Here is a 24,190-nt window from a genome sequence, read left to right as displayed (position 1 = left end):
GGACACTTCCAGTATGACAACACACGTGGTTGCTTAAGGTGTTTTTGACATACAAGTCAAAGAAAAGCTGAGTTTCTTAATGCTCAGATTGTTTTTCCTTATAGTCTGTCTTTAGGCATGTTGGTGAAACGTGTTGTAAGACCTTCTTACATGCATGAATTCAGGAATAAATGGAAGTGCGATCATTGTAAAGGAATTTTTTGGCTAGTGATTCAATGGGGTGGCTTTAATATGTGTAAAATCTCCTGCTTTCTCCCTCCTACCCTTTTTTACACCTCCAAGTTTTTTAATGTAGGCCAGGAGCGGTGTCAGAGTCATTGTTCAACAGTAACACTGAGGCCAATGAGATTATTGCTGGACTTGTCCACAGGGATGGACTATTGATCTTTCTTTTATAGTTTGGTTGTGGTGCCTAGTTCACACAGCTCCTTCTGTATTCATCAAAACTCATATTTGCCTGTTTATTTAAAATAGTAATAAATGGAGAGAGAATCAGGCATGTGTCTGAGTATTTTGCTTAACTGTGAGAACTTTAAATACACCTAATTTACAGAGGAATTCTCTGTAGTGCAGAGCTTGTATAGCTATCAGCTCTTTATAATTTTTCATTTCGTGTCCTTGTATCCACATTTTCGTTTCTTCAAACTGTAAAATTCGCTGGGATTTGACAAAATTTCTTTAACAGGTTCTCACGGAATTCAAATACCTGTGGTAGTGAGTTTTTAAAAGACAATCAATGGCAAGATGATTTTTTTGAATTCTTTCCAGTAACAGGGCTTCTTTTTCCTACACACTGGAGCCAGACATAGAAATTTTGTGTTATCAGTTTATGGTTTCCAGAAAGATAAAGGGTTTGATCAGGATTTCTTAAATCTCCTTTCATCTAAATTACTATGAGACCGTTTTGGCTGGGGGTAGATGTGAAGAGTTAGAAAACAGAAAAAAGCGGATTAATTCCTATATGTTACATTTTTCTAGTATTCTGGCTAAATAGAATTTGATCAGTCTTTTTGATATTTTTGGCTAAAGAAACACTACTGTTTAGACACTTTAGGTAAGTGGCTGTGCTTTCACTTAAATGGTTGATTGAAATATTAATATACTGCTGATTTAAATTTTAAAGTTCAGACGAGCTGATCGTGTAGAAGCAATCCCAAGGCTTTCTTTTCCAGGAGAATGGAACTGGTCTGCTTTGAGGTGTTTGAGAGAACCAGCAGCTCCTATGCCATTGCTTACTGTGATTTACAGACTTGAACATTTTGCCTGTAAATGCAGAAATCTACATTTTCTGATCCAATAGTTTCTCATGCCCATTTTTAGGTTCCCTTAGGTGGAGTTGCTGCCATCTTTAGTTGTATAGTTCCTTCCATCTTCAGTCATTTATCTTTTCTTCTTCCAGTGGTTATTTGATTCTAATGGTTGTGTTAGTATTATGTCTTTATTTTTTAGAAATCTTGAGTTTTGTGTTAATTTTTAAAAGTCTTCTAGTTTATGGTTTCATTTTCCTTCTTCTTTTTAATCAGGAGAAACTTATCAGCTGAAATGCACACACTCATACCCTCTCTAAATTGCTTATTTTTCTGAAATAGTTCTTTTCTTTTTAGCACTTTGTGCCCTGCTATTTTAGGCAGTTTTATGTAAAGGTAGGATCTTGAACTACGTCAGCTGCATTGTTATAGCCTTTTATTTTAGCCCAGTCTCATCTAACCAGAACAACACATATCACTGATGTCTTAAGAATCTTAATGAAATACATCAGAAACAGAGTAAAAGGAGTATCAGCTTGCAACACCCTGACTTTCCTGCAGCCAGGTGGGGAAGTGTCTTTTAATAAAGCTGGGATAAAAACACAGTTTTATTTGGGTAATTAGTATTAGGTTCAGATTAGGCTATATAGTTCAGATTTTCAATAATGCCCAAACCTTACATTTTATCAGTTTCTGAACAACAAAACAGAACATCTCTTCCACCAGTATTTTAGGATTATACAATGTTAACTGTCACCTTTTTTTTTGTTTGTTTGTTTGATTTTTTGGTGTTTAAATTAGTGCTAAAACTGTGTGCTGAAGTTACTTTTGAGGCCAGTACAAGATGCTAATCTAATACTGTGGAAGGAGAAAGCAATGGCCAAGTTTGGGTTGAGGCTCATTTTAGTCTAAAAGCAAAGAATATTAAAGTAAATTTAATGTGAAGAAGATGATCTGATTACCTGTCAACTTTGTGTGGGTGTGTTAATCACCTTGACAACCAAGCATCACCATGAAATACTATATGTGGGCATTTGGTTACACAGAATTATAATAATTTGCATGTGCAAAATGGTTACATAAAATTACTATTAATTGCAGATGTTATATAGGAATATAATGAAAGTGTAATTTTATAAATGCATCTCTTAGAGATTATTAGTGTAGATTTGGTGGTTGCAAAGATGATGACACAAGTACTTTTTCATGGATATAAGTATCATGAGTTCCAATCAATAAAATTCAGGTAAAAATTCTGATACTTTGTTTGTTTGTTTTGTTTGTGGGTTTTTTGTGTGTGTGTTTTTTTTTCTTTCTATTTTTTTTACATTTTTGTTAGGCTCCCTGGACTTTTTAGTAAAAGAAATTGAAAAAGAGAAAACAGCATCATTCCAAAAATGATGTAATGGATAAAAATCTGGTTTCCTTAGGCTATGAGGATTTCATGAAATCTTCAGAATATCTCTTGCTTAGCTGTTCAGGCAAATTTGAAACCCTCTGGATGACCTTAGATAGTAAAACGATCAGTGTAAGGTATCGTGCACATTAAGGGTATCCTTAAATTAGTACCCCAGAAGTAGATCCCTGAATCAGGTACCCCAAAAGAAAAAGCACAAACATAGAACAACATAAATTCAAGGACTGAGCCTTGTGGGAGCCTCCAAACGTTTGAATCTGATTGGAAGAAAACCCACACAAAATAATAAAATGGGAGTAAGTTTCTGATCTTCTCCAGAATCCTAAAGTCTGCTTCATTTTACCATCAGGGATAGAGAAGAAAAGCTTTTAAGTCAGCCAGCATCAGATTGATTCATAAAGCAAACAGGAAAAGTATTATGAGGGAAGGCTTCATGCTCTGATAGACATCTCGGAATACGCATCTTTGGCAGTCTATTCATCTTTGGCTAAGGGGGTGGAAACTCTGGTTTGTCTCCCTGGGTAGTGTGTGGAATCCTGTTTATATTCCAGCTCAGTTTATGTGGCCTTGGGGAGCAAAGTCTGGTCTTAGAATTAGCTGTAATTTTTGCTGATCAGATAGTGGTATGACTGGCCAACTATTTTTCCATGACTTTCGTAGAACTGTATGAAAAATCCATGGCATACTCTTCTTTTTTAAAACATTGGTGTAGTGAAGGTACTTGTTTCATCTAAGACAAACAGCTGGTGGTGATTGAAAGATTCCTTGCATAGGTGATGTGTGAAGGTTTCTTTCTTTTTAGAATGTAGAGAGTTAGTTGTATTAAAAAAATAAAAACAAGGAAAAAGGGCCAATCAGAGATACTTTTTCATAAATGCCAAAGCATTTTGAAAGTGCATAAAAGCAAAATTAGAAGTTCACTGTTGTTATCTGTTAGAGGTAGTTTAAATATACATATATATGCCTGCAATATATTTAACCTTATAAAAAAGCATGCAGACTTACTTAGCTTTAGGTATAGTAACTTGTCTCTTTCAGTTATTTTAATATATAAGGCCACACATTTTTTGAATCTATTTTATAAAGATGTTTATTAGCAGTAGATTTTAGTTTAATAACATCCAGTAAATCACTCCTACTACTTAGTCTTTAAGAGCAATTGTGTCTCAGTCATGGATAAGCAATATGTTTGTTGCTAAGCAGAACAAGAAACTGATTGATAGTTTGTGATACAAAAAATTGTGACTTTTAAACTTGTGGGTTATAGGGTAGGCAGGATCTAGAAATATGCTCGGGTAGGCTGAGGGAGGACAGGGTAATATATGTGCACAATCCATAGTTGATTATATTTTTGGTAGTCTATCAATTGATTGTCAGATTGTATGTGGTTTGCTTCATTAAAAAAAAGGTGGTTTGAGAGATGGGAATAAAGATAATTAGGACTCACAGTGTTATGTTTTTTTATGATTTCCACCCTGCTGCCTCACCCCTCCCCTTCACCTGAATTTGTGAGGATGAGCTGGGAGAGGCATAATTTGGAACACAGTAGCTCAGGTTCTGAACCCAAGCTAATGCCTTTGTGGTGAATGACCTTGGCTTCTTGGCCTCAGGCATAAATATATTTTTCACAGTTATAAGGTTAGTTCAAGGGTGTGTGTTGAGCACCGGGGTAGGAAAAAGTGAGAGATAAAGACATTGAGGATGGCAGTCCTGACTTTGGAGCAGAAGGACTCCAAAAGAATAGAAAGTGGACTATATCTGTCCTGTTTTAGTTTTTTTAATAATAAACTTTTCAGATGGTTTATGGGTGGGGAATAAGCATCCCCAGATTCTCAAATGGCAATGTTTTGTTACACCTTTACATTTTTCTGTGTAGTTATGTGACTTTTTAATTGAGATATATTATACCAAGATACAACTCTGGTGTTTTATGAGATGAGTGCTGCTGTCTTCATACTCTTCAGGTTTTTTTAAATTATTATTATTTTTATAAAGACGGGTAAATATTAGTTCTGTTAACTGTCTATCTTAACTACTGCAATCCATTTGTCTTTTGCCTGTGCATTAAGATGCATAAAAACCAGCATGAAAATGTGAAAACTGAAATGTAATTGCTACTGTAGAGGGTGCTGCGTCAACCCACTATATAATTATTATCCTTAAAATGTCAAATTTGAATATAATGTCTTTAGATTGCTTATTTCAGGTATCAGAGGAAAAACTAAGAAGAAAATGCAGCAGAAGATTTAACACTTAACAGTGTTTGAATTAGTAATGCAACTGGATTAAGTTTTGGTGTTTAAGCAGCGACAGCAGCCTTGTACTGGGACTAAGAAAGGACTCGCTGGCTCATCAGGGGCGTTAATTATTGATGGGGGTCCAGGAACAGCGCATGTGCTGTCAGAGTTCACTGTAACATCAGACAGGGACTGCAGTGATGCCAGAGGGATTATAGCCAGGGAAGTACCTGTAGCGTTAGGAGCTGCGTACTTCTAACCATCAGACTTTGATTTTGTTGAAATGAATTCATATGAGGATTAAAATAATGGAAAGATGAGTCGTCAAGCTTATTTCTATCGTGTCCCCCCACAGGAATTGCACAGAAGAACCCAACTCCAGCCTGAGCCAGCAAAGACGAAGGCTCTTCAAACAGTTATCGAAATGAAGGTATGGTCTTTGCATGTTTGCCCATGTGTTATTTCTGCAGCATGAAGTCATGTACTGGGGATGGCTGGGATAGAGTTCATTTTCCTCATAACAGCCTGTATGGTGCTGTTTTGAATTTCAGACGGGAACAGTGTTGATAACACTGATGTTTTAGCTGTTGCTCATCTGTGCTTGCACAGAGTCAAAGCTTTCTCAGTTTCTCACTCTGCTCCTGCCCCAGCAAGTAGGTTGGGGGTGGACAAGCTGGAAACAGCTGACCTAAATTGACCAAAGGGGCATTCCATGCCATCGGATGTCATGCCCAGCCATGAAACTGAGGGGAGGACATTCAGAGTTATGGCATTTGTCTTCCCAAATGACTGCTGTGTGTGATGAAGCCCAGCTTTCCTGGAAATAGCCGGGCATCTGCCTGCCAGTGGGAAGTAGTGAATGAATTCCATGTTTTGCTTTGCTGGCCTGCACAACTTTGCTTTACCTATTAAACTGGCTTTATCTCAACCAATGAGTTTTCTCACTTTTGCCCTTTTCTCCCTCCCCTCTCCCACTGAGGGAGATTGAATGAGCGGCTGTGTGACACTTAGCTGCCTGCCAGGGTTGATTTATGACTTTTACTATTAGATCATTAAATGCTTCCTTTACCTTATCAATTTATTTTGTTGTGAAGCTAGAAAAAATTAGTATTTATTTTTCCCAGTCTTTTTTCTTATTAAAATGGATTAAAAAAATAAAATCAAGTGTAGCATTGCTGAATAATGAGAACTGACTATAGCTTTTCAAAAAGACTTGGGGGTGTGTCTGTGTGTTTCAGGAGATCCAAAGTAGATGGAATAAACTGAAATATAAGTCTAAGGCAAATTGTCCAAGGCTAATGTAAAGTGTTTTTCTTCTTGATCTTTAAAACAATGCTTCTATTGCTGGTTATTAAGCCATAATTTTACAGCTAATCTAAGGAAAACATTCATTGCATCAGCAGATATGACAAAATGTGATGAAAGAGCTATCTTAGTCCTGAATATAGTTTCCTCTTTTTGATGTATAATATTACTAAAGTGTTATAGTTTTTTCCCCACAAGAACAAAATATACAAATTATATTTTAAAAAGTGAAAACTGATATTTTTGCATAATTCTATGAGTCTGGAATGTAACAAAAATACCATGAGACTTGAGATAATTTGTGAGTTGGCAGTGCTGCCTGAAATATGTTAATGATGGTCTTTCCTTTCAGTCTTAAAAGGAAGTGCAAATTAAGGGCCTCATTTTGCCAGTGACTTCTGTTATGAGCAAATGAGTTCGGCATGTCTGAACATTGTGGTAAACATACAGTTAAAACAACAGTAGGACTTTATAAATACAGTATCTGTCTTTTAACAGATAAAAATTAGTTTGGATTATATGAGTAACAAAGAAGGTACATTGATATCAGTATTTCATCTTCTGATGAAATTTGCCTTGGACATTATTCTAGTTTAGAAGTCTTTGTATGGTATCTAAAATGCGTGGTTTTGCATCAACTTGTTACCCTGAGTAAATGGGTAAGTAGGATACCGACTGAGAAACTTGTTTCTTTCTATTAATATTCGGTTAATATATTAATTATTATTAATAATTATAAATGTAAAAGTTTTGGGATACAAAAATAACGTCTTAGAATAATTTATAATCTTTCATGTGGGTTATTAACAGTGTAATCTTCCTGTACCAAAACTCTCTGAAAAGAACAGGGGTGGAGGGTACACGCCACACGAATGGCACATGTGACCACTGCAGTTGCAACCACTCCTGACAGTGTCTGTCCCTGAAGACAGTAAAGTGTTCTCTGTTTTCTGTCTGTCTCCCAGGAGAAGTGGGTGTGGTGTGGTGTTGTGTTGCTCTGCTTTTTAAAAATCTGATCTTTGTAGTGAGGGCTTTCATTTCTCATGAGTGAGACTGCAGTCATGTTGCTGGAGCACTGGTGCAGAGCTGCTTTTTGGCTACGAGGCACACAGTTCTTTCTTTTCCTATGAACACTCTCTCCTTTGGGGTTGCCCTGTCTAAAATAGGCCTAATATTGAAAAGAAAAAGGGCCAAATGTAAGATGTTGAAAGCCACATGATTAAACAGCAGTTTTCATTACAAGTTCCAGATTTGGAATGTTTTCAAGTAAATTTAAATTGTCTTAATCCAGACAGCATTTGTTTCGAAAAAAAATGTGGAACATTTGTTTTGAATGATCAAGCATTGAAACAGTCATTTCCCTACAGTGTTGAGGGTAGAAGGAGGGAGAGGATTAGCCTGTAATATGGCAATCTGAGGCATACACTCCCCGATGCAGAGGCTCCAAGCAGGATATATTTCTCTTCACTGCACCCAACCCCTTCCACCCCCTTGCCCATTAGCTTTTGTCTGAGTCCCCTCCATGGCTTTCCCAGGCTCTGTCAGGGTGCAACTTCCCCTCCTTCATAAATCCTTCTGTCCTTTCCTGTGGTTTTCTTCTGGCCCTTGCCACTGCTGAATGCTTTCTGTCCCTTTCCCAGTCTGTACACCCTTTCATCCAATGAAATTATACCCGTTTCTCCTACCTCTAATTTCTTGTGTGTTTTTTTTATTTGTCCTGAACATCTTTTTTTTTTTTTTCTGCACTACCTTTCCTGTCCTGTAATGCTCTTCATTTATCTCTGAAGCTTTGCAAGTAGTTGTCTTTTCTTAGAGCAATTGCATTTTCTGCTTAACCGTTGTCTCCTTGGCCAGTGTCTGTCTTCAGTCTTCTCACGTAAAAAAACCCAAAGGGCAAACAAAAGAAGGTGGAAAATTTAAATCCTATGGCTTGACTCCTGTTTTTCTTGTTTTATTTATAGCTTTCCAGATATTTCTTGTCTTTTCAGAGGTATTGCACTGGCCTTTCTTTCCCAGCTTTCTGATTTTGTTTCTTAGACGTGTTCACTTCCAGATGTCCCATGTCTTTTTCTCTGTTGTTTCCCCTTACATTCTTTACTCTGTTCTCTTGTCTGCAACAGATCTTCTCCAGAAACCCTTCCTTCTTCTGAAAAGCAATGTCCCAAAACCAAAGGAGGGGCAGGATGCTTCCCTTTCCCACATGCTCCTGTTCCCTCAAACTGGTCTAGTTTTGTTGCAGTGGTTACTTCTGACTTTGTGACTGAAGATACACGTTTTAAACTGAAATAGGATAGATCTAAATTGGACATAAGGAAAAAAGAATTTTATGATGAGTGTGGTGAGATCCTGGCACAGGTTGCCCAGAGAAGCTGTGGCTGCCCCGTCCCTGGAAGTGTTCAAGACCAGGTTGGATGGGGCTTTGAGAAACCTGGTCTAGTGGAAGGTGTCCCTTCCCATGGCAGGAGGGTTAGACTAGGTCATCTTTAAAGGCTGCTTCCAACCCAAACCATTATATATTGCTATGATCTCATTCAGATGGTTCTGGGCTTAGAACAGTGATAGTACTTGAGAGAGAAAATTAGAAATTAATTGCCTACAGGTATGTCATAAAGCTCATCTTAAATGTAGAATATCGACCATCCCAAAATATATGGAATCTAGCAATTAGAATGATAAACTCTTTAAAAATGGTAAGCTGTAGAGTAAATGAAAATATTTGTGGTTTACCTCACTTGCAGAAAGAGCCATCTTTGTGTATTGATCCAGCTGTGATATTTCAGGTATGGGTTGTTATTTGTGTTTGCAGTGCAACATACTCTTATTGTTAAGATTGCATGAGCTTTCACTTCCCTTATCTTCAAAGATAAACCTGAATAATCTCTGCATTAAATTGACAAAGTTAAAAAATGCATAGAGTAAGAGTAGTCGTGTATGGTCTGTTGACAGCAAGTGTACATAAGTGCATTTACATTTAAGTTTTATTAAATGTGAGGTTTCAAATATTTCTTTCTGATTGCTTGTAAAATGTTCTACAAGAAAATTTTTTCACAGACATATTAAATTTATCAGATGTCTCAAATGATGAACAGTAGCATTTGTTACTTTTCCTTTCAGAGTAAGACAGCCTGGAACGCTGCGTTATATAGAGTTGGACTCAATGATCCTTGTGGGTCCCTCCCAAATCAGAATATTCTGGGATTATGTACAAATATTTCACCCTTTTCCCACCTCTCAGTGTTCAGGAAATGTACTATAGGAAATTCATTTGTAGATTTAGTCACTTTTCTTTTGTGAAATATTTTCTTCAATATCAGGACACATACCAGTTGTTTCACATTTGGATTTCTGCTAGGTCCAGCATAGAAGTAGCCCTAACCTTTCTCACAGAGTACCTGCAACACTGTTCTAATAAAGGACATGAGGAAGAAGTGTGGATTACTGCTGGAAGGAGGGGACAGATTAGGGCGAGTATCCTGATCTCTATCATAAATCCTGCTAATATAATCTTACGTCTTTTAACAGATTTAGAGGGCCTGAGTGGAAAAATCTGCACAAATGTTGCATTGTTGTGGAACTCAGAAGATGTTTATTAGTACCATTTAGTACTAAGCTGCTTCCTTAATATTATTGCAAAGGAATCTTTGTGATTCAACACAGACCCATGTAGTTTTTTTCAGAATGTTGCTAATGTGAATAAATCTTGGAGGTCTGAAGGAAATACTCCATCTGTTCCTATTTCACTTTCTGAAAGCTTGCCAGACCCTGTGCCACAACAAGAGCTGGTTGAAAGTTTTCCAGTTGAAGTTTTCTGTGGGAAAATGCTGATTCAGCTGAATCAGAGGATTTTATGGGAATGTGCTTGTTCTGTCAAAACTTTTAGCGAACTCAAAGCCTTAACTTTCTATCCATCCTTGCAAGTGAGCCCAACTCCCTTGTGGCAGTACCCATTGGAGCTCTAGGCTCTCTGTTAGCTTTGACCTGCAAGGTTCCTCACTTTCTAGCAGTTGTCCAGACAGGAAAACTGTCAGGTTTCCTGGGCAAGCCAGCATGCATAAGGGAACAGTAGATTCTTGAGCAGTCTGGGATTGAAGGTGATGTCTGTCTTCTCTTCTGTCTTGTCAACACTAATGTCATTGATAGATTATTCTGAAACAGATTTTATCGTCTTCAAAATTTGTGAAATTTCTGGCTTCTGTTTCAATAAAAGGTTAATACAAAACGGACAGTGACAATTTTTCCCTGTAAAAACTATTAAAAACTAGTTTTTACACGTGCAATCATAATATATAGAGAGCGATTAAAAGTAAACTTCTTGGAGATTTCAAACTTGTGATGAAGTAGAAGTACAGAAAATGCTTACACAAGTTATGTTAGATATTTCTCATAAAGCTTAAATGTTATTCCGTGATGTATAAACCTTCTAAAGAGTGCAACGGGCTGTGCTATAAATTGTTTCTGCCACATTATATTTGCAAACACATAAAATACACATGCAGGACAAAAAGGCAGACTCTTATAGACTTAGCTGGGGAGATTTGATAAAGGCTACTCCCAGATGTCATGTCATAACAGGTCATATAAGTATTAATATCTTTCATTGCAAAACCACTCTAAAGTGCAGTGAAGCTTGGGTTTTGCTTTTATCTTCAAAAATAGGAGTAAAATATTTCTAAAATGAAGTCTGATGGACCAAGCAGAATTGACTGTAGTATCTGTGAGAACTACAATTGCTTTGTGTTGTGCATAAGTCTTGATAGCTTTTAAAATTCTTATTTTATCTTTTCTTATAGTATTTTTCTTTTTGTGCAATTTCTCTGAATAATAAGGTTTAATAGAATTCTTTCCTTTTCTTTTTCCCTTCCATCTCAATAATTTTTTAATTCCTTATTGTAAAATTAAATTTAAAAATATGTAGATTTTTTAAACAACAGTTTAATATAAAGTGTTTGTTTTCTGTCATGTGAAGGGGCTGATCCCTTAAAAACATTATTTGGTTTTCATGATCATTCATACAGCCTTTGTGATATGAGTAATGCTGATTCTATGGACAAACAATAACAGTTTTAGGATTCTGCTATTAGAAATCTGTGATGTTAGTAATGTTAGTCTCAGATACTAAGTAAATTAAGTTACATTTTACCTGCAACTTGAAAAGTTGATATTTAAAAAAACCAAGTCCATAATTATAGTAGATATAGGTATATAGTCTAAAAGCTGGTTGGATGCCCTCCAGAATGGGAAGGGGTGTGGAGGTATACTGTGGTGGTGGGGTGTGTGATTTTCTTTCTGTTTTGTTGCTTTGTTTGTTTTATTTTGTGTTTTGTTTTGTTTGGTTGGTTTTTTAAATGTGCATCCCTAGTCGCTCCTTTGCGTTTTTTAATTGGTTTTTGGTGGAATACTCTGTTTCTTTGAACATACCCATCAAGAAAGAAAAATATGGAAATACGGCTGATTAAGATTATCATCGGTATTTTCAATATCAGATATCTTCCAGATAGAAAAGCAACTAGTGAGGTAAAAGACAAAACCCAACAAGTTTCACGTTCCAAGAATTTTTTTTGTCTGTTTCCTTTGCATTTTGGCACTTTTTTATCATTTGTCTGGACCTTCCTTTCTGAAAGGGGATGCAGTTAATCTGGAAATTTGTAAGAGGCATGAAACAGCTTCGTATTCTGTATTGCCCTCCAAGTGCATTACTTTGCCTGGATGGTAAGTTTTCTCTCATGGAATGTAGCTCTCCTCAACTTCTGCTTCAAATTCCTTTGTCTCAAGATTCCTCACTGAAATGTTTGACATCTTTTTGCATCACTGAGCTCTTGTCTGGATTAAATGATGCTCTTCACACAGAAACCACAGAGTATTTGCATAGTAGTACAACCCATAAGCATCTCTGCAAGTGAAAACTGGTACATCAGCGTGGTGCACTATATCTGGTGCAAGTATATGAGGAAACAACCTTTCTTCCTCTTGAGAACAGTCAGAGCTCCAGAGAAACAGGGAAACTGAGCCTCAGGCTGGGTCACAATGAGTGACCTGTTTTCCTGCAGGGATTGTGTACAGGCCTCTCTAGGCTAAACTTTGTGTTTAAGAGCTTGGAAGAACAGCCAGGCCTAGATGGTCAGCAGTGATAACAGGGTATGTTATCACATATATGTGGAAAAATAGGGCATCTCCCATTCTCCTTTCACCCTGTGTAGGAATGAAGGTGGAATTTTGACCACAATCCTCTGCAGATTGTGCAACAGAACATAGCATTGCACCTTTCCTGGTTGTGAAGGAGATCTGAATTCTGCATTTTTTTAAGCTGAAATAAATAGAAATACTCTTGGTTTATGGCAGTATCTGCATTCTCTGTTTGTACCATCTATTTCTGCCGTTTTACTATTTGATATTCATGCAAGCACAGATATACTTCCGTTATCCTTTAATATATGTTTCATATAATTTTCAATGCTCTCTTTTTTGTAACTTAGGATACAAAAATAGCTTCACTTGAGCGCAATATAAGAGACCTTGAAGATGAAATACAGATGTTAAAGACAAACGGAGTTCTGAATACAGAGGACCGAGAAGAAGAAATCAAACAAATAGAAGTTTACAAGAGTCACTCAAAGTTCATGAAAAATAAGGTAAGATCTATTTATGTGAGAGATTAAGAGTGTTTAAATAATGGAAAGAAAAGTTTTAACTTGACTGTTTTCAACACAAGCAGCTCTCTGTATGTCTTCTTTTGGTAAATCTCAACTATGCCATAATCAGGAGTGAAGTGTTTTTGGATAAATAAAAATGCGTTTATATTTTGACTTAAGAATAGGTAAGGAAGAGCTTTTTTTGGGGGGGGGGGTTTGACAGTAGTTTTGCAGTAAGGATAACAGAGGAAAAAGGATGATGGTTTTCTGGAAATGCTAGTATCTGAGGAATTGAAATTGTGGGAGGTGACAGAGTTGTAAATTGAGAAGGAAGAGAAAGGAACTAGAGTTTCAGGAAAGGAGGTGGAGCAAGATTGTGTTGGGCAATGTTGAAAAAGTGGTGACGAGCAAACTACACATATGAAATATGTGGGATAGTGGGAAGGTTGGATCAGAGGTCAGACTTGGAGTTTTTCGATGCTATGGCACTTATACCCAGAGTTGCAGGTTCTCTTCCTTGTAGTCTTTAAAAAGTACAAAAACATTTTTACCTTTGACTTTTGTTACACTGAGATCAGGAGGTCTCATTGAATCGTGACTGTTGGTCTTCCACATCACTTTAGATATAGCAAAGTGAAAACGTTGGCATATCTGCTAGAGACAACAATCTATTTCATGTCCTCTTTACTTCCCCCCCCAATAGATAATGCAAAACTTTAAAAAAGTGTATATACCCAGGTCTAAAAATTTCTTTAGAAGTTATGTAGTTTCTTGTCATCCCTTTGTGTTTTTGAGACTTAATCTTTTTAAATTGGAATGTTACTGCCCTTTGATAATTATATTTATTTTGATAAACACCAACCAAAAGCGTATTTATTCAACGCATTTGCGTATTGTGTGTGTTTGGTTTGTGGTTTTTTGAGGGGCTTTTTTTGAGTGTTCTAACACATTTTTAAAATCCTGACAATTTGTAGGTCTTGTAGCCAGAACTTTATACTAAACAGATTCTGTTTCTAAAACACAAAGAGCATACCTGCAATGAAAATGAAGCTTTTTTTCTTTTTTTTTATTATTATTTCTCAGGGTGTGGGTTGTGTCAAGGAATAAAGTGAGAAGAGTTTCTAGAAGAGATTAAGCATCTGTGATGTTCACATGCATCTCATGTAAAGCATGTGATGTAATTCAGATTGGCTGCAGATCTACTTCTTGTCTTTGTATCTTGTAGACAGATTTTCCCATTGTTCATTTTGTATACATTTTGTCTCAGTTGCCATCTTTGCTTCCAAGGGATGGAGGAAGGTGCTTTGCTTTCAGGAGTTTTCTCTAGCGGCTTATTAGCTGCAGTCTTTCCTCACATCTGTTTTTTCTATCCTCCTTTTCTTATTTTGATACTTTCAGACTCTGAAGATGATTTCTTTTAGTGCCAGGACAGATCTTGATTTTATACAGTAGCTCAGGGGTGACTATCCCAGCCCCTTAAGCAGCTAGACAAACGTGTTGGGATTTATAAAGAGAAATAAGGAATAAATACATTAAGATATGCATATGGACTGTAGTTGGAAGAAACATATTTTAAATTTAATTTTTAAGGATACACTAAAACAAAATAGAAATATTTTGATCAGCAGTAAATATTTCCAGTGCCATACAGTATTGAATTTGTAAATTATTTTAGTATGTGGATCTTTGGGATTTGGTTGAGTTGAATCAGCCTGTGGATACATATTCTTTTCTTTTCCTGGTGATTTTTGAATCACTCTCCATCTACCACTTAACATGCAACTGCTGGGAGAGAATGGAAAAGAGCTCTTCCAGCACATCTCTGGTTTTTGCAGAATTGAAGCTTGAATTTTAAAGAAAACTATCTAGGTCTTAAAGTCATCAAGAAAACTTTCCAAATATAAAGGAAGTGTGATTTCCCTGAGTTACGCATATGCAGTGAGGTGTTTTATTACAAATAATCCTCATGAGATGATGGATCTGCATTAATCTGGTGACCAATGTTATTTCACAAGAATTCACCGTCCTTTAGCATCACTCTGTATATTGTCCAGTGCTTTGTTCTGATTCCTGTTGTGAAGCCACCACAACTTTGTGTCATGTGGCTGCTCCTCCCGTTTATCACTGTGGAAAGGAAAAAATAATCACAGTTCCATGACATTTACTGATGAACCTTAAAGTCACTTAAATTCAGAAGCTGTGTCTTAGTGACTGTGTTTCTACTGTTTCCTCTAGGATAAGCTTTTAAAATCTCTCAGCCCTTTCAATCTGTGGAATTTTTTATAATGTTTTCCCCAGACTTCTCTTAAGTTAATCACTTTGGCTTGGCTTTTCTAGTACCTGAGAATTCCATGTGAACTGCCAGAGAGAAAAATAGGAGGTGTGGGGATGGTGGGCAGCAACACATTTGCAAGAAGAGTAAGGTTAAAATTCCACTTTTCTGTTTTCCTCTCCTTACTAAGATGCCTGTTTTTCTTTATCAGGCTCCTAAAAAAATCTTGATTCATTCTGGCTAATGATAAGTCACAGGAATCATGCTGTTGGAAGGACTGAATTTATACTTTTATGAACACTTTTTTTCCTATACATTTTTGCTGTCCTGCCAGACTTGCCTCACCTGGGATAAATGCCTTTGAAGTTAAGTGAGGTCCATAGTGAATTTACAGGCCAAATCATCATGTATAATCTTTAAGAGTTTCCTTTTAGCTTCTGCAACAGCAGGGCAATCATTCTCAAAACAAGGTACATTAAATTACAAGAAGCACAGTTGAAGTTGTGAGTGTAAAAAGTCTGAATCTTAATCCTCCTCCAGAATTCACAGCTGTCTTATTTGTCATATCATGGTCATTTTTGTCATATCATGGTCATTCACACCTCTCCAATTTCAAGTGGAACTATGAATTGGAAATGGAATTAATGATTCAACCGTTTTTTTTCCCCACTGTAGATTGATCAACTGAAACAAGAACTCTCAAAGAAAGAATCAGAACTTCTTGCCTTACAAACTAAGCTTGAAACCCTTAGCAATCAGAATTCAGATTGCAAGCAACACATTGAAGTGCTTAAAGAGTCCCTTACTGCCAAAGAACAGAGAGCTGCCATACTTCAGACAGAGGTATCGTATCTTCTAATCATGAAAAGCAATAGCAATATTTAGTTCTTAGCACATGTCAATTGATGGTGTGTTTGAGTCAACTCTGTGTAGAAGGCAAGTTGTTTTAAGAATAATAAATAACTTTAAATGCTTTAAATACCAGTATATTTGATGTGTATATAATTTTGGCAGTACACCAGCTCTCATTCTAGAATTTTTTAGAAACATGTATGATTGCATTTTAAGAAAATGTTTGTATCTAATTTTTGTTGGCTTCAGTGAGGGGAGCTGGATCTTAATGACTTGATTGTTGTGATATCATGCCCTGTTTCTTCATCTATTAGTTGGCTGAGTTTTCTTTTTGGTTGCTCTGGTTGATGCATCTTTTCTACTGTGTATTTCTATTCTGAAGGGTGAAACTACAGATGCATTTTTAAGGGATCTTTTGAAGGGTGCATGTTATTAATCTATGATTATTGTTTGAAGTGCGATCAACATTTATTTTAAAATATGAATAATTTCAGTCTTTAAAAAAAAAGACCAGTGCATTAATTATGTATGTATCTAAAAAGTCAGATCATAAAAATATGAGCAATGGAACTCACAGTTGAGATGGTTGTCACATCTGAGTGAATGCATTAATCCAGTGTTTAAAATGTTTCCTGTGGTTTTAAAAAACTTCTTAGACTTGGAGCGCCTAACAGTGCTGATTAGATTGATTCCTGTTAGAACATTTAGATTTTAAATGTGTGTACCCCTTTCAAGAAACAAATTTAGCCATACAGTGCAAATAGTTTCTGTTCAGAGAAGTATATTATTTAAAGTATACAGGAATCTTATAGAATGTTTCAAATTTCTTACTAGCAAAGCTCTAGGAGAAGAAAAAGGGCTTAAACTCATCATTCTCATGGAAGCAGGAAATAAGTATTTCCAAGATTCTGATTATCCCTTTGTGCTGTATGTCTTGTCCTCTGTACATTTAGAAGATATAGATGAAATTTTGGAATTTCCAGCTTGTGTTTAATGGGTCAGCCAGCATGTGTGTCTAATACAAAATAATCATAATAGAAGCAGGATAAAAACTCCAGCAATTTTGGTGGTCTCAATCTAGCATTTGAGTAGTAAAGATTACATATTTTAAATCTCAGGCTGTGCAAATCTATTTTGTGAGGTTTGTATGACCTGTCACGCTGCTGAGGATGGAGATGAATTCCATTGGCTCTCTACTAATGTGATTTCCTAATTATCAGCCTGGTATGTGCAGTCCTGGTGGAGAAACAGTTGGTTTCTGACAGGTATCTAATTCCTTTTCTTCCCAATTTCTGCACGAGGCAGCTGAGCTTGAACCTTGCACATGAAGCAATTTAAGTTTAAAATTAGCTGTGATTGCCTGTTGGTGTGTGGGTGACAGTCAGTTGTGTTGTGTCTGCTCCTTGTTTGTCTCTCAGGGAAACCAAATGAAAAATTAACGTAAAAGTGATCAGAGAGACAGCTTGATAGAAGAAATGCTTTATAATAGCAGAGAATTGATCCCTTTTGTTTGGCCTAATGCATTATTTGTGATGTGATTGTGATAGTTCATACAAATGATAAGAGATTCTTCCAGCTTTCAAATAAAATATTTAAAATATCTGTGTAGGTATAGGGTTAGTGTAAGAGCTGTTCAGTATGAGCTTTATTCAGTGGAAGATACTAGTTCATGGTTTTGATTATTTATTTTAATTAACACTTTATTTCTGTATAATCCAAAGCATTCTGATGAAAAGCCTTGGTTTGTTTCTGAGTGAAATAACACTGTAAGCTAAGTGGGTCATGGCAGATAAGACACTTAAAAATGAAGCAAAGAACCTCATAAATGCCTTCCCAGTATATCTTGGTTCTAGACAACTAAGGATGTCTCTACAAAGATTTGCTAAATCAATTGAACCTGAATTTGTTTGACTGAATCTTCAGAACCTAGTGGGTTTTATTTCATGTACATTATTGTCAACCTTTGGAATTTACATTACCTCATAAATTGATGAAGCTCTGAAACACTGCAAACTATTTTATATTCTCCAGAGACCATTTAGGTGGGTTTTATTTTCTGCTTTGTGTAGGGTGTAGGTAATGATTTTATCAGACAACAGTTTTCTGAGTTTATTTTCTCTTTTTAAGATATCTTTGTAAAGGGAATTGGGAAGAGTTGGTGAATTATGTCCACCTCTTATGGGAAGTAATTGTAGTTCAATTTGCTGTAACTGTGTATTCGTGTACAAGAAATTTGGCAGAAGAGTTGCGTTAATGTAATTTTTTTTTCCTGAACAATCATGTGAAAATGAAGGCCTCTGAGTATTACATGAATACCAGACCTCACTTTGGATTATGGTACATCTTGAGATGCCTTAGAAGCAACATTTGAAAACATGTTCCAGTTGTACACATGTATTGATGCAGCCACTATTGCAAATAATTTATCAAGTAATATTGTTCTAATAACAGATTTAAAATGGGAAATAACTTCACTTACCTCAAAATTTCTTCTCTTTTCTTCTGAAAAGACAGCATTACAGGGTGTGCTCTTAACATGCACTGTTTACCTATGAGGAGGAGACTTTAAACAACCTGTGTTAAACTTTAAATTATACCAGCAATTTACTGGATCTCAAAATACTTTAATAATGTGCATACTTTGGGAGATATTAATTACATCTCTCTTTTAATCCATTTAAGATGCACTGAAAGTTTTATTACTTTCTTGTACTTTATGGTGGGGATGTAGCACATCTCAAATCTGCTGAAGATAATCTTTTATGGTATGTAGGAAGAAAAGAAGTGCACTGTGTATCCATTAGTTTCTCAAGCCAAAATGGGACTATTGTTTGTTATATTAAAGTCTCAAGGTTTTTGTAGGGATGTCACAAGCTGTACAAGTAGAATGTTATGTATTCAGGGGTTAGAAATAAAGAGGGGTTTCTGGAGTTAAATGATACTGAGGCTCACAAAAGATATGTGGTCAGTCTGAACATACTTATTACCTCTTCTGGATATATTTTGAATTAAGAGCTCCTTAAAATTACTGACCTATCCAATCTTATTTCCTGGGATAGAGTCTCACAGCAGCTTTCAGCTAGGCAGAAGAAATATAACCAAACACAGAATTTGTCACAAATTGCTGTGTAACTGCTTTCTTTAACAGTCTTCTGAACAAGTGACAGATCTCTGTGTCCAAGCAACTTCACAGACCAGAAAATAAGATTCTTCAAGTCTGATGTGCATGTTCTAATGATGTTCTATTGTTACATATTTGTAAGACCTTCAGGATTTCGGCACATTTCTTACCTCCCTGATATGTGCTCGGGAGCTTTTCTGCTTAAAAATGATTGCCAGGATGTCTTTTCTCCACAAACTATTATGCTACAACAGGATGTGCAGTTGGAGACAGAGTCTGGAGAAAGAATCTATTGGAGAAAGAGTCTGTTAAACTGTGGAGAAATGTGCTGGAGCTCTGAGGAGCACAGAAGCTGGACAGCAGCTGAATTTGTAGATTGCTACTCCTGTAGGCCAACACTCCTGTTTCCTGTCACTATTTGGAGAAAAACACAAAGAACACATCTTTAACATAAGTGACAAGAAGACCTCAGTAAAAATTAATTACTAAGGCAATAGACTGCTCGTTGGATGCCATAAGTATTTTAGAGCTGAGTTTGTTCCTAGTGTTAGTGAGTGTGAGATGGTTGAAAATAGGCTGTTTGTACTGATTGAGCTTTTTCTGATTCAGGATGAAAATGCGTCCTTTTTTCTCTTGTTTCTTTTGTCTGCCTTATTTGCCCTTCGTATATTTTGACTGACTAGGTGGCCAATATGTGGCAATATGAATTAAGTAATTGTTTGTTTCTTTTCTTGTATGCTTCACTCTACATTTCAATTAACAAATTCATGCCTTCAGGCTGCTTTCTCCTGTTACAACCTGTATAAACTAAATGTGATTCAGCAAGATGGGAAAATTCAAAATGATGCCTTAGAGTATAATTTTCCTGAACTCCTTTTATACCCGCTCTTAGTTTTATGGGGAGCCTTTTTGTTAGTAACTTGCAAATATCAACTTCATATAACTCATCAATGCCTGTCTTCAGCACTCAGAAATGTCTTCCAAAAGGGTCTTTTATGTTTTCATTTAATCTTTAGTTTGGAGAACTCCACGGTATAGAGGGAATGTCTGTATCTCATATGAATCTTCTGAAAACGTTATGTTTGGTTACGTGTGAGTAACCAAATGTGGACTAATTCCTAGTATCATTGGAGACCTTCAGTGTTTTGTGTCTGGCATATATATTAAGCTGTGTTACATTAAATAACAAAACAAGAAGAAGTCAAAAGCTTCTCTAATGAAGCCCATGGATTTCCTGCAGAAAATACAATCCCTGCAGCAAACAACCGTGATAGAATAGAGGGACTTCCTATGCACTAAACCCAGGGTCATTCTTACCAGAGACCTGTCTGTTATGTGGTGATCAAGGATGTGGCCTGCCAGTGTAGATGGTTAAGGAATAAAACTGATGCTTTACCAGCTGGGCTCTCTGTGAGACCTGGGTTTTAAACTGATTAAGCCAAGGCCTAGACTGTGCTGTGGTAGCAATCTAGCAAATGATTTTAGACATAGCAGGTCTCATTCTCTGCAACTGAGAATTGGGAAAAGATTTTGTTTGCTTAGAGCAACTGAATCTTCTGTCTCCAGGCTTCAGATCTTACCTAAAGGGAGGGCAGTGGCTTGCAGCAGCATATGGGAAAGCAGCTGCAGGGAGATGCAGGGCAAATGGCAGCCCTCCAGCAGGTGGAAGTCATTATGGAAAGAATTTTGTACTGTACAAGCTATTGTTGGTCATTCCCAGATGAGTAAAGCTAATATAACGTTTTGGCCTGCATTAAGCCACGCTCCTTTGTTTCTGCATGTCCACATTGTCTATTTGCAGAATAGATAGTTTTGGTAGAATTTTATACTGTCCTAAAACCTGTTCATAACTTGCCTGGAAGTGTTTCTTTCTGGAGGTGAAAGTAAGCATCAAAGGGCAGTTCTAATCCCGAGCAGAGTAAGGTATTCATAGTTGCAATGTCAACTTCCTGCCTAAATAGGATTACTTTGTAATCACCTTGTTGTAATTAAATTAGCTAGGTAAATCCTGTAATAAAAGAAACCCTCCACAGGACCTCAGTTACTTCATAGAAAGCCTTTTATTATTATTTAGCTTAATGGTACTCAGCAGGTTATCTTCAGGTTTTGGAGACAGCAGCTGCATGTGATGCAACAGGATGTGATTCATAGAATCATATAAAGGTTGAGGTTGGAAGGGAGCTCTGAAGGTCGTCTGGTCCAACTCCCCCTGCTCAAGCAGGGCCACCTAGAGCCAGTTGTCCAGGACCACATCCAGATGTCTTTTGAATCTCTGAAGGATGGAGACTCTACAATCTCTCCAGGCCACATGGGCCAGTGTGAGTGCTCCCCCTATTCAGGTTTCAGTTTGTGCCCATTGTGTCTTGTGCTGTCACTCGGCACCACTTAAAAGAGTCTGACTGCATCTTTACAGCCTCCCTTCAGATATTTATACACAGTAATAGGATGCCCCCTTCGCTTTTCCAGGCTAAACAGTCCCAGCTCTTTCGGGCTTTTGTCCTATAAGAGATGCTCCAATTCTTTAACAAAGCCCTTAATTAATCCCTTAGTTTCTTTATGGCCCTTCACTGCAGTCTGCAGTCTGCCCAGAACTGGACGTGGTCTGAGCAGTGATGAATAGAGGGGAAGGATCACCTCCCAAAACCTGCTGGCCACACCCTTCCTAATGCAGCCCCAGATGCTGCTACTCTTGCTGCAAGGGCACATTGCTGGTGTTCCCCAGGGTGACCACCAGGACCACGAGATCTTTTTCTGCAAAGCTGTTTCCCAGCTGGATGGACCCCAGCATTTACAGGTGCATCGTGTTGTTACTCTCCAGGTGCAGTTTCCTTTCCCTGAACTGCAGGAGGTTCCTGTCAGCACGTTTCTCCAGCTTGTTGAAATCCCTCTGAACAGCAGCACGACCCTCTGGTGTATCAGCTGCTCTTTCCATTTTTTTTACCATCAGCACACCTGCTAAGGCTACACACTACCCCAGATCACTAATGGAGAAGCTGAACAGGACTGGATGCAGTAGTGACCCCTGGGGTGCAATACTGGTTCTACTGGAGTCCTTTGATTCTACTTGATAGTCTTCCAACTACCTACATGATTCTCACAAGTGAGATCTAATAGGGCATGAGGCTTAGAAGTAATCTGTTGGTATTAATTATAGTTTCTTGGAGTTCATGTAACCCTGGAAGTTCACTGATTTCATTTTATTTCTTGGCAAATTCTAAGTGTTACTCAGTAGAATAGATCATTTTTTTGGTAGAATTTCATGTTTGGAATTTTCATGATGTCTTAGCAAAAAGAGCTCAGAAAATATTACTGTTTTAAAAGTATAGTTTAGGTTTGAGGTCTGTCTTACACAGTTGGTTTCAACAGCCAGAAATGAAGTGTAAGCAGAGTTATAATGATTCTTAATCTCTGCAGAATACTGACTATTGAGAGGCACAATTAGCAGATAGATTTAGATGATTGTTTTACATATGTTATGGCAGATCATCAGAAATAAGAAGGCACTTGGATTTCTTTAAGTATTGGATCAGGTTTCAGGTGCAATGGTACTTTGTGACATAATGTGAGAAAAGTTAAAAGCAAGAGTAAATAAGCCTAGATGTAAACACAACGTGCTTTTTAAACAATGTTTCTGTTGTCTCGGTGAGGTGTTTTATTTTGTTTTAAATATGTTTATTTGACTTAAAAAGCTATTATTCGAAGTTTTTATTGACGGTTGAAACAGAAAGATATAATCCTGTGCAGCAGTAACTATCATGGTGGCCAGAGTTGGGAGGTCTGAAAATGGTTTATTGCCAGTAGGAAAAATGTTTGGAACCAGTCCTTAGAAGTTCACCACCTCTACTACGTGCATTTCATTTTGTTCCATTTTTAAGGTTATATATGATAATAGTGCCAAACTATGCAAACTTTTCCTACCCTAATGTATATACCCTTTGTTTTGATTATCTCTTTATTAATGATGTGAAAACCCTGAGGTGAGATAAAAATGAGCCAATGTCAGGCTATTCCAGCTACAGAACACTGAAAATGTCACTGTGCTCCACGGAGAGTTGTTAAAAAGAATATGAGACTTGTTGAGGTTTTCCTTGCTGTGTGAAAAAGCTATAGGTGTTAATTTTTAAATGAAACCTTGTATTGTTACTGCAGAGGGAAAGAGTTTAAACAATGTGAACGATCCTTTTTGATGATTTAAAAAGATTAAACACTTCATTTGTATACTCTACAAAGTGGTAGACAGTACAGTTTGGTACTATATTTGTGCATATTTGCAGTGACTGGTGCTGAACTACTGCTCTTACCATCAGGGAAAAAAACTTACATAAATTGATGCAAATAAATTCATTTCAGCTGGGTAGCTCAGTGGAGAAAAACACTCATTTCATAGGCAATTCTGACACAAACATACTTTAGCACTTTATTAGTTAGTGTATCATTGCTTCAGATAACACACCTGCAAACTGGCAGGTGTGCTGTTTGAAGGGTAATGAACTGTGAAATAAGTAAATGTCTACAAAGAAGTTTTGTAAATTGTGAGCGTAGTCCTGTCAGTGGAGAAAAGGGGTCAGAAAAATAGGTGAAGTCTGTGCTGTAACTGAATACTGATGTGTTCAGCATACACATATTAATCTAGAAAACCTTTAAAAAATGAAGAGAAAAGGCGATTATAGCAGGTATTTATTGCAATCTGTTTTTTTGTTTAAACAAATCTGTTTATAGAGAAGGGCTGTGAAATGATTGACTTTTTGGCAGTTCTTAGTTTGCATAAAGAGCAAATAAAAGTAGACAGCACAAAATACTTGGAACAAGACTAAAAAAAGCCTTAGTTTTCTTTCTATTACAATGTTGATATTTGATATTGCTTGAAATGTAAGCCTGCTTTTAATTTTACAACAACAATGGTACGACTAGGGTTATTTCACTCTCACATTTTTATTTTTCTAAGTCAGAGTTTTACTTTGAAATTGCATTCTTCTATTGTTTTGTGATTTTTTTTCTCATTTAAGATCAGGCTGGGCCAGATCTTTCAGTGTGGTCTCTTTGCTGTGTTGCCCGTGTATTGTTCTGGGAGATTTGCTCTGCGTGCGAAGCAAAGATCACCCAAAAAGCA

General features: G+C 36.9%; 1 protein-coding gene across 1 annotated transcript in view; it reads left to right on the top strand.

The window, feature by feature from the left end:
• The window catches only part of LOC113991671 (ERC protein 2), a gene marked incomplete at its 3' end in the record, with an annotated part of 185,979 nt that overhangs the window by 85,058 nt on the left and 76,731 nt on the right, over positions 1-24,190 (top strand). The window contains exons 5-7 of the mRNA XM_039379342.1: positions 5,257-5,331; positions 12,680-12,835; positions 15,783-15,950. Coding sequence (XP_039235276.1) covers positions 5,257-5,331; positions 12,680-12,835; positions 15,783-15,950 — 399 coding nt within the window. The remainder of the gene's footprint in view (positions 1-5,256; positions 5,332-12,679; positions 12,836-15,782; positions 15,951-24,190) is intronic.

Source organism: Pipra filicauda, unplaced genomic scaffold, assembly GCF_003945595.2.
Source record: "Pipra filicauda isolate LSUMZ 115617 unplaced genomic scaffold, ASM394559v2 scaffold165_size2600900_pilon, whole genome shotgun sequence".
NCBI classification, from domain to species: domain Eukaryota; kingdom Metazoa; phylum Chordata; class Aves; order Passeriformes; family Pipridae; genus Pipra; species Pipra filicauda.
Note: the sequence above shows the minus strand (reverse complement) of the source record. Positions and strands in the feature narration are given on the sequence as shown.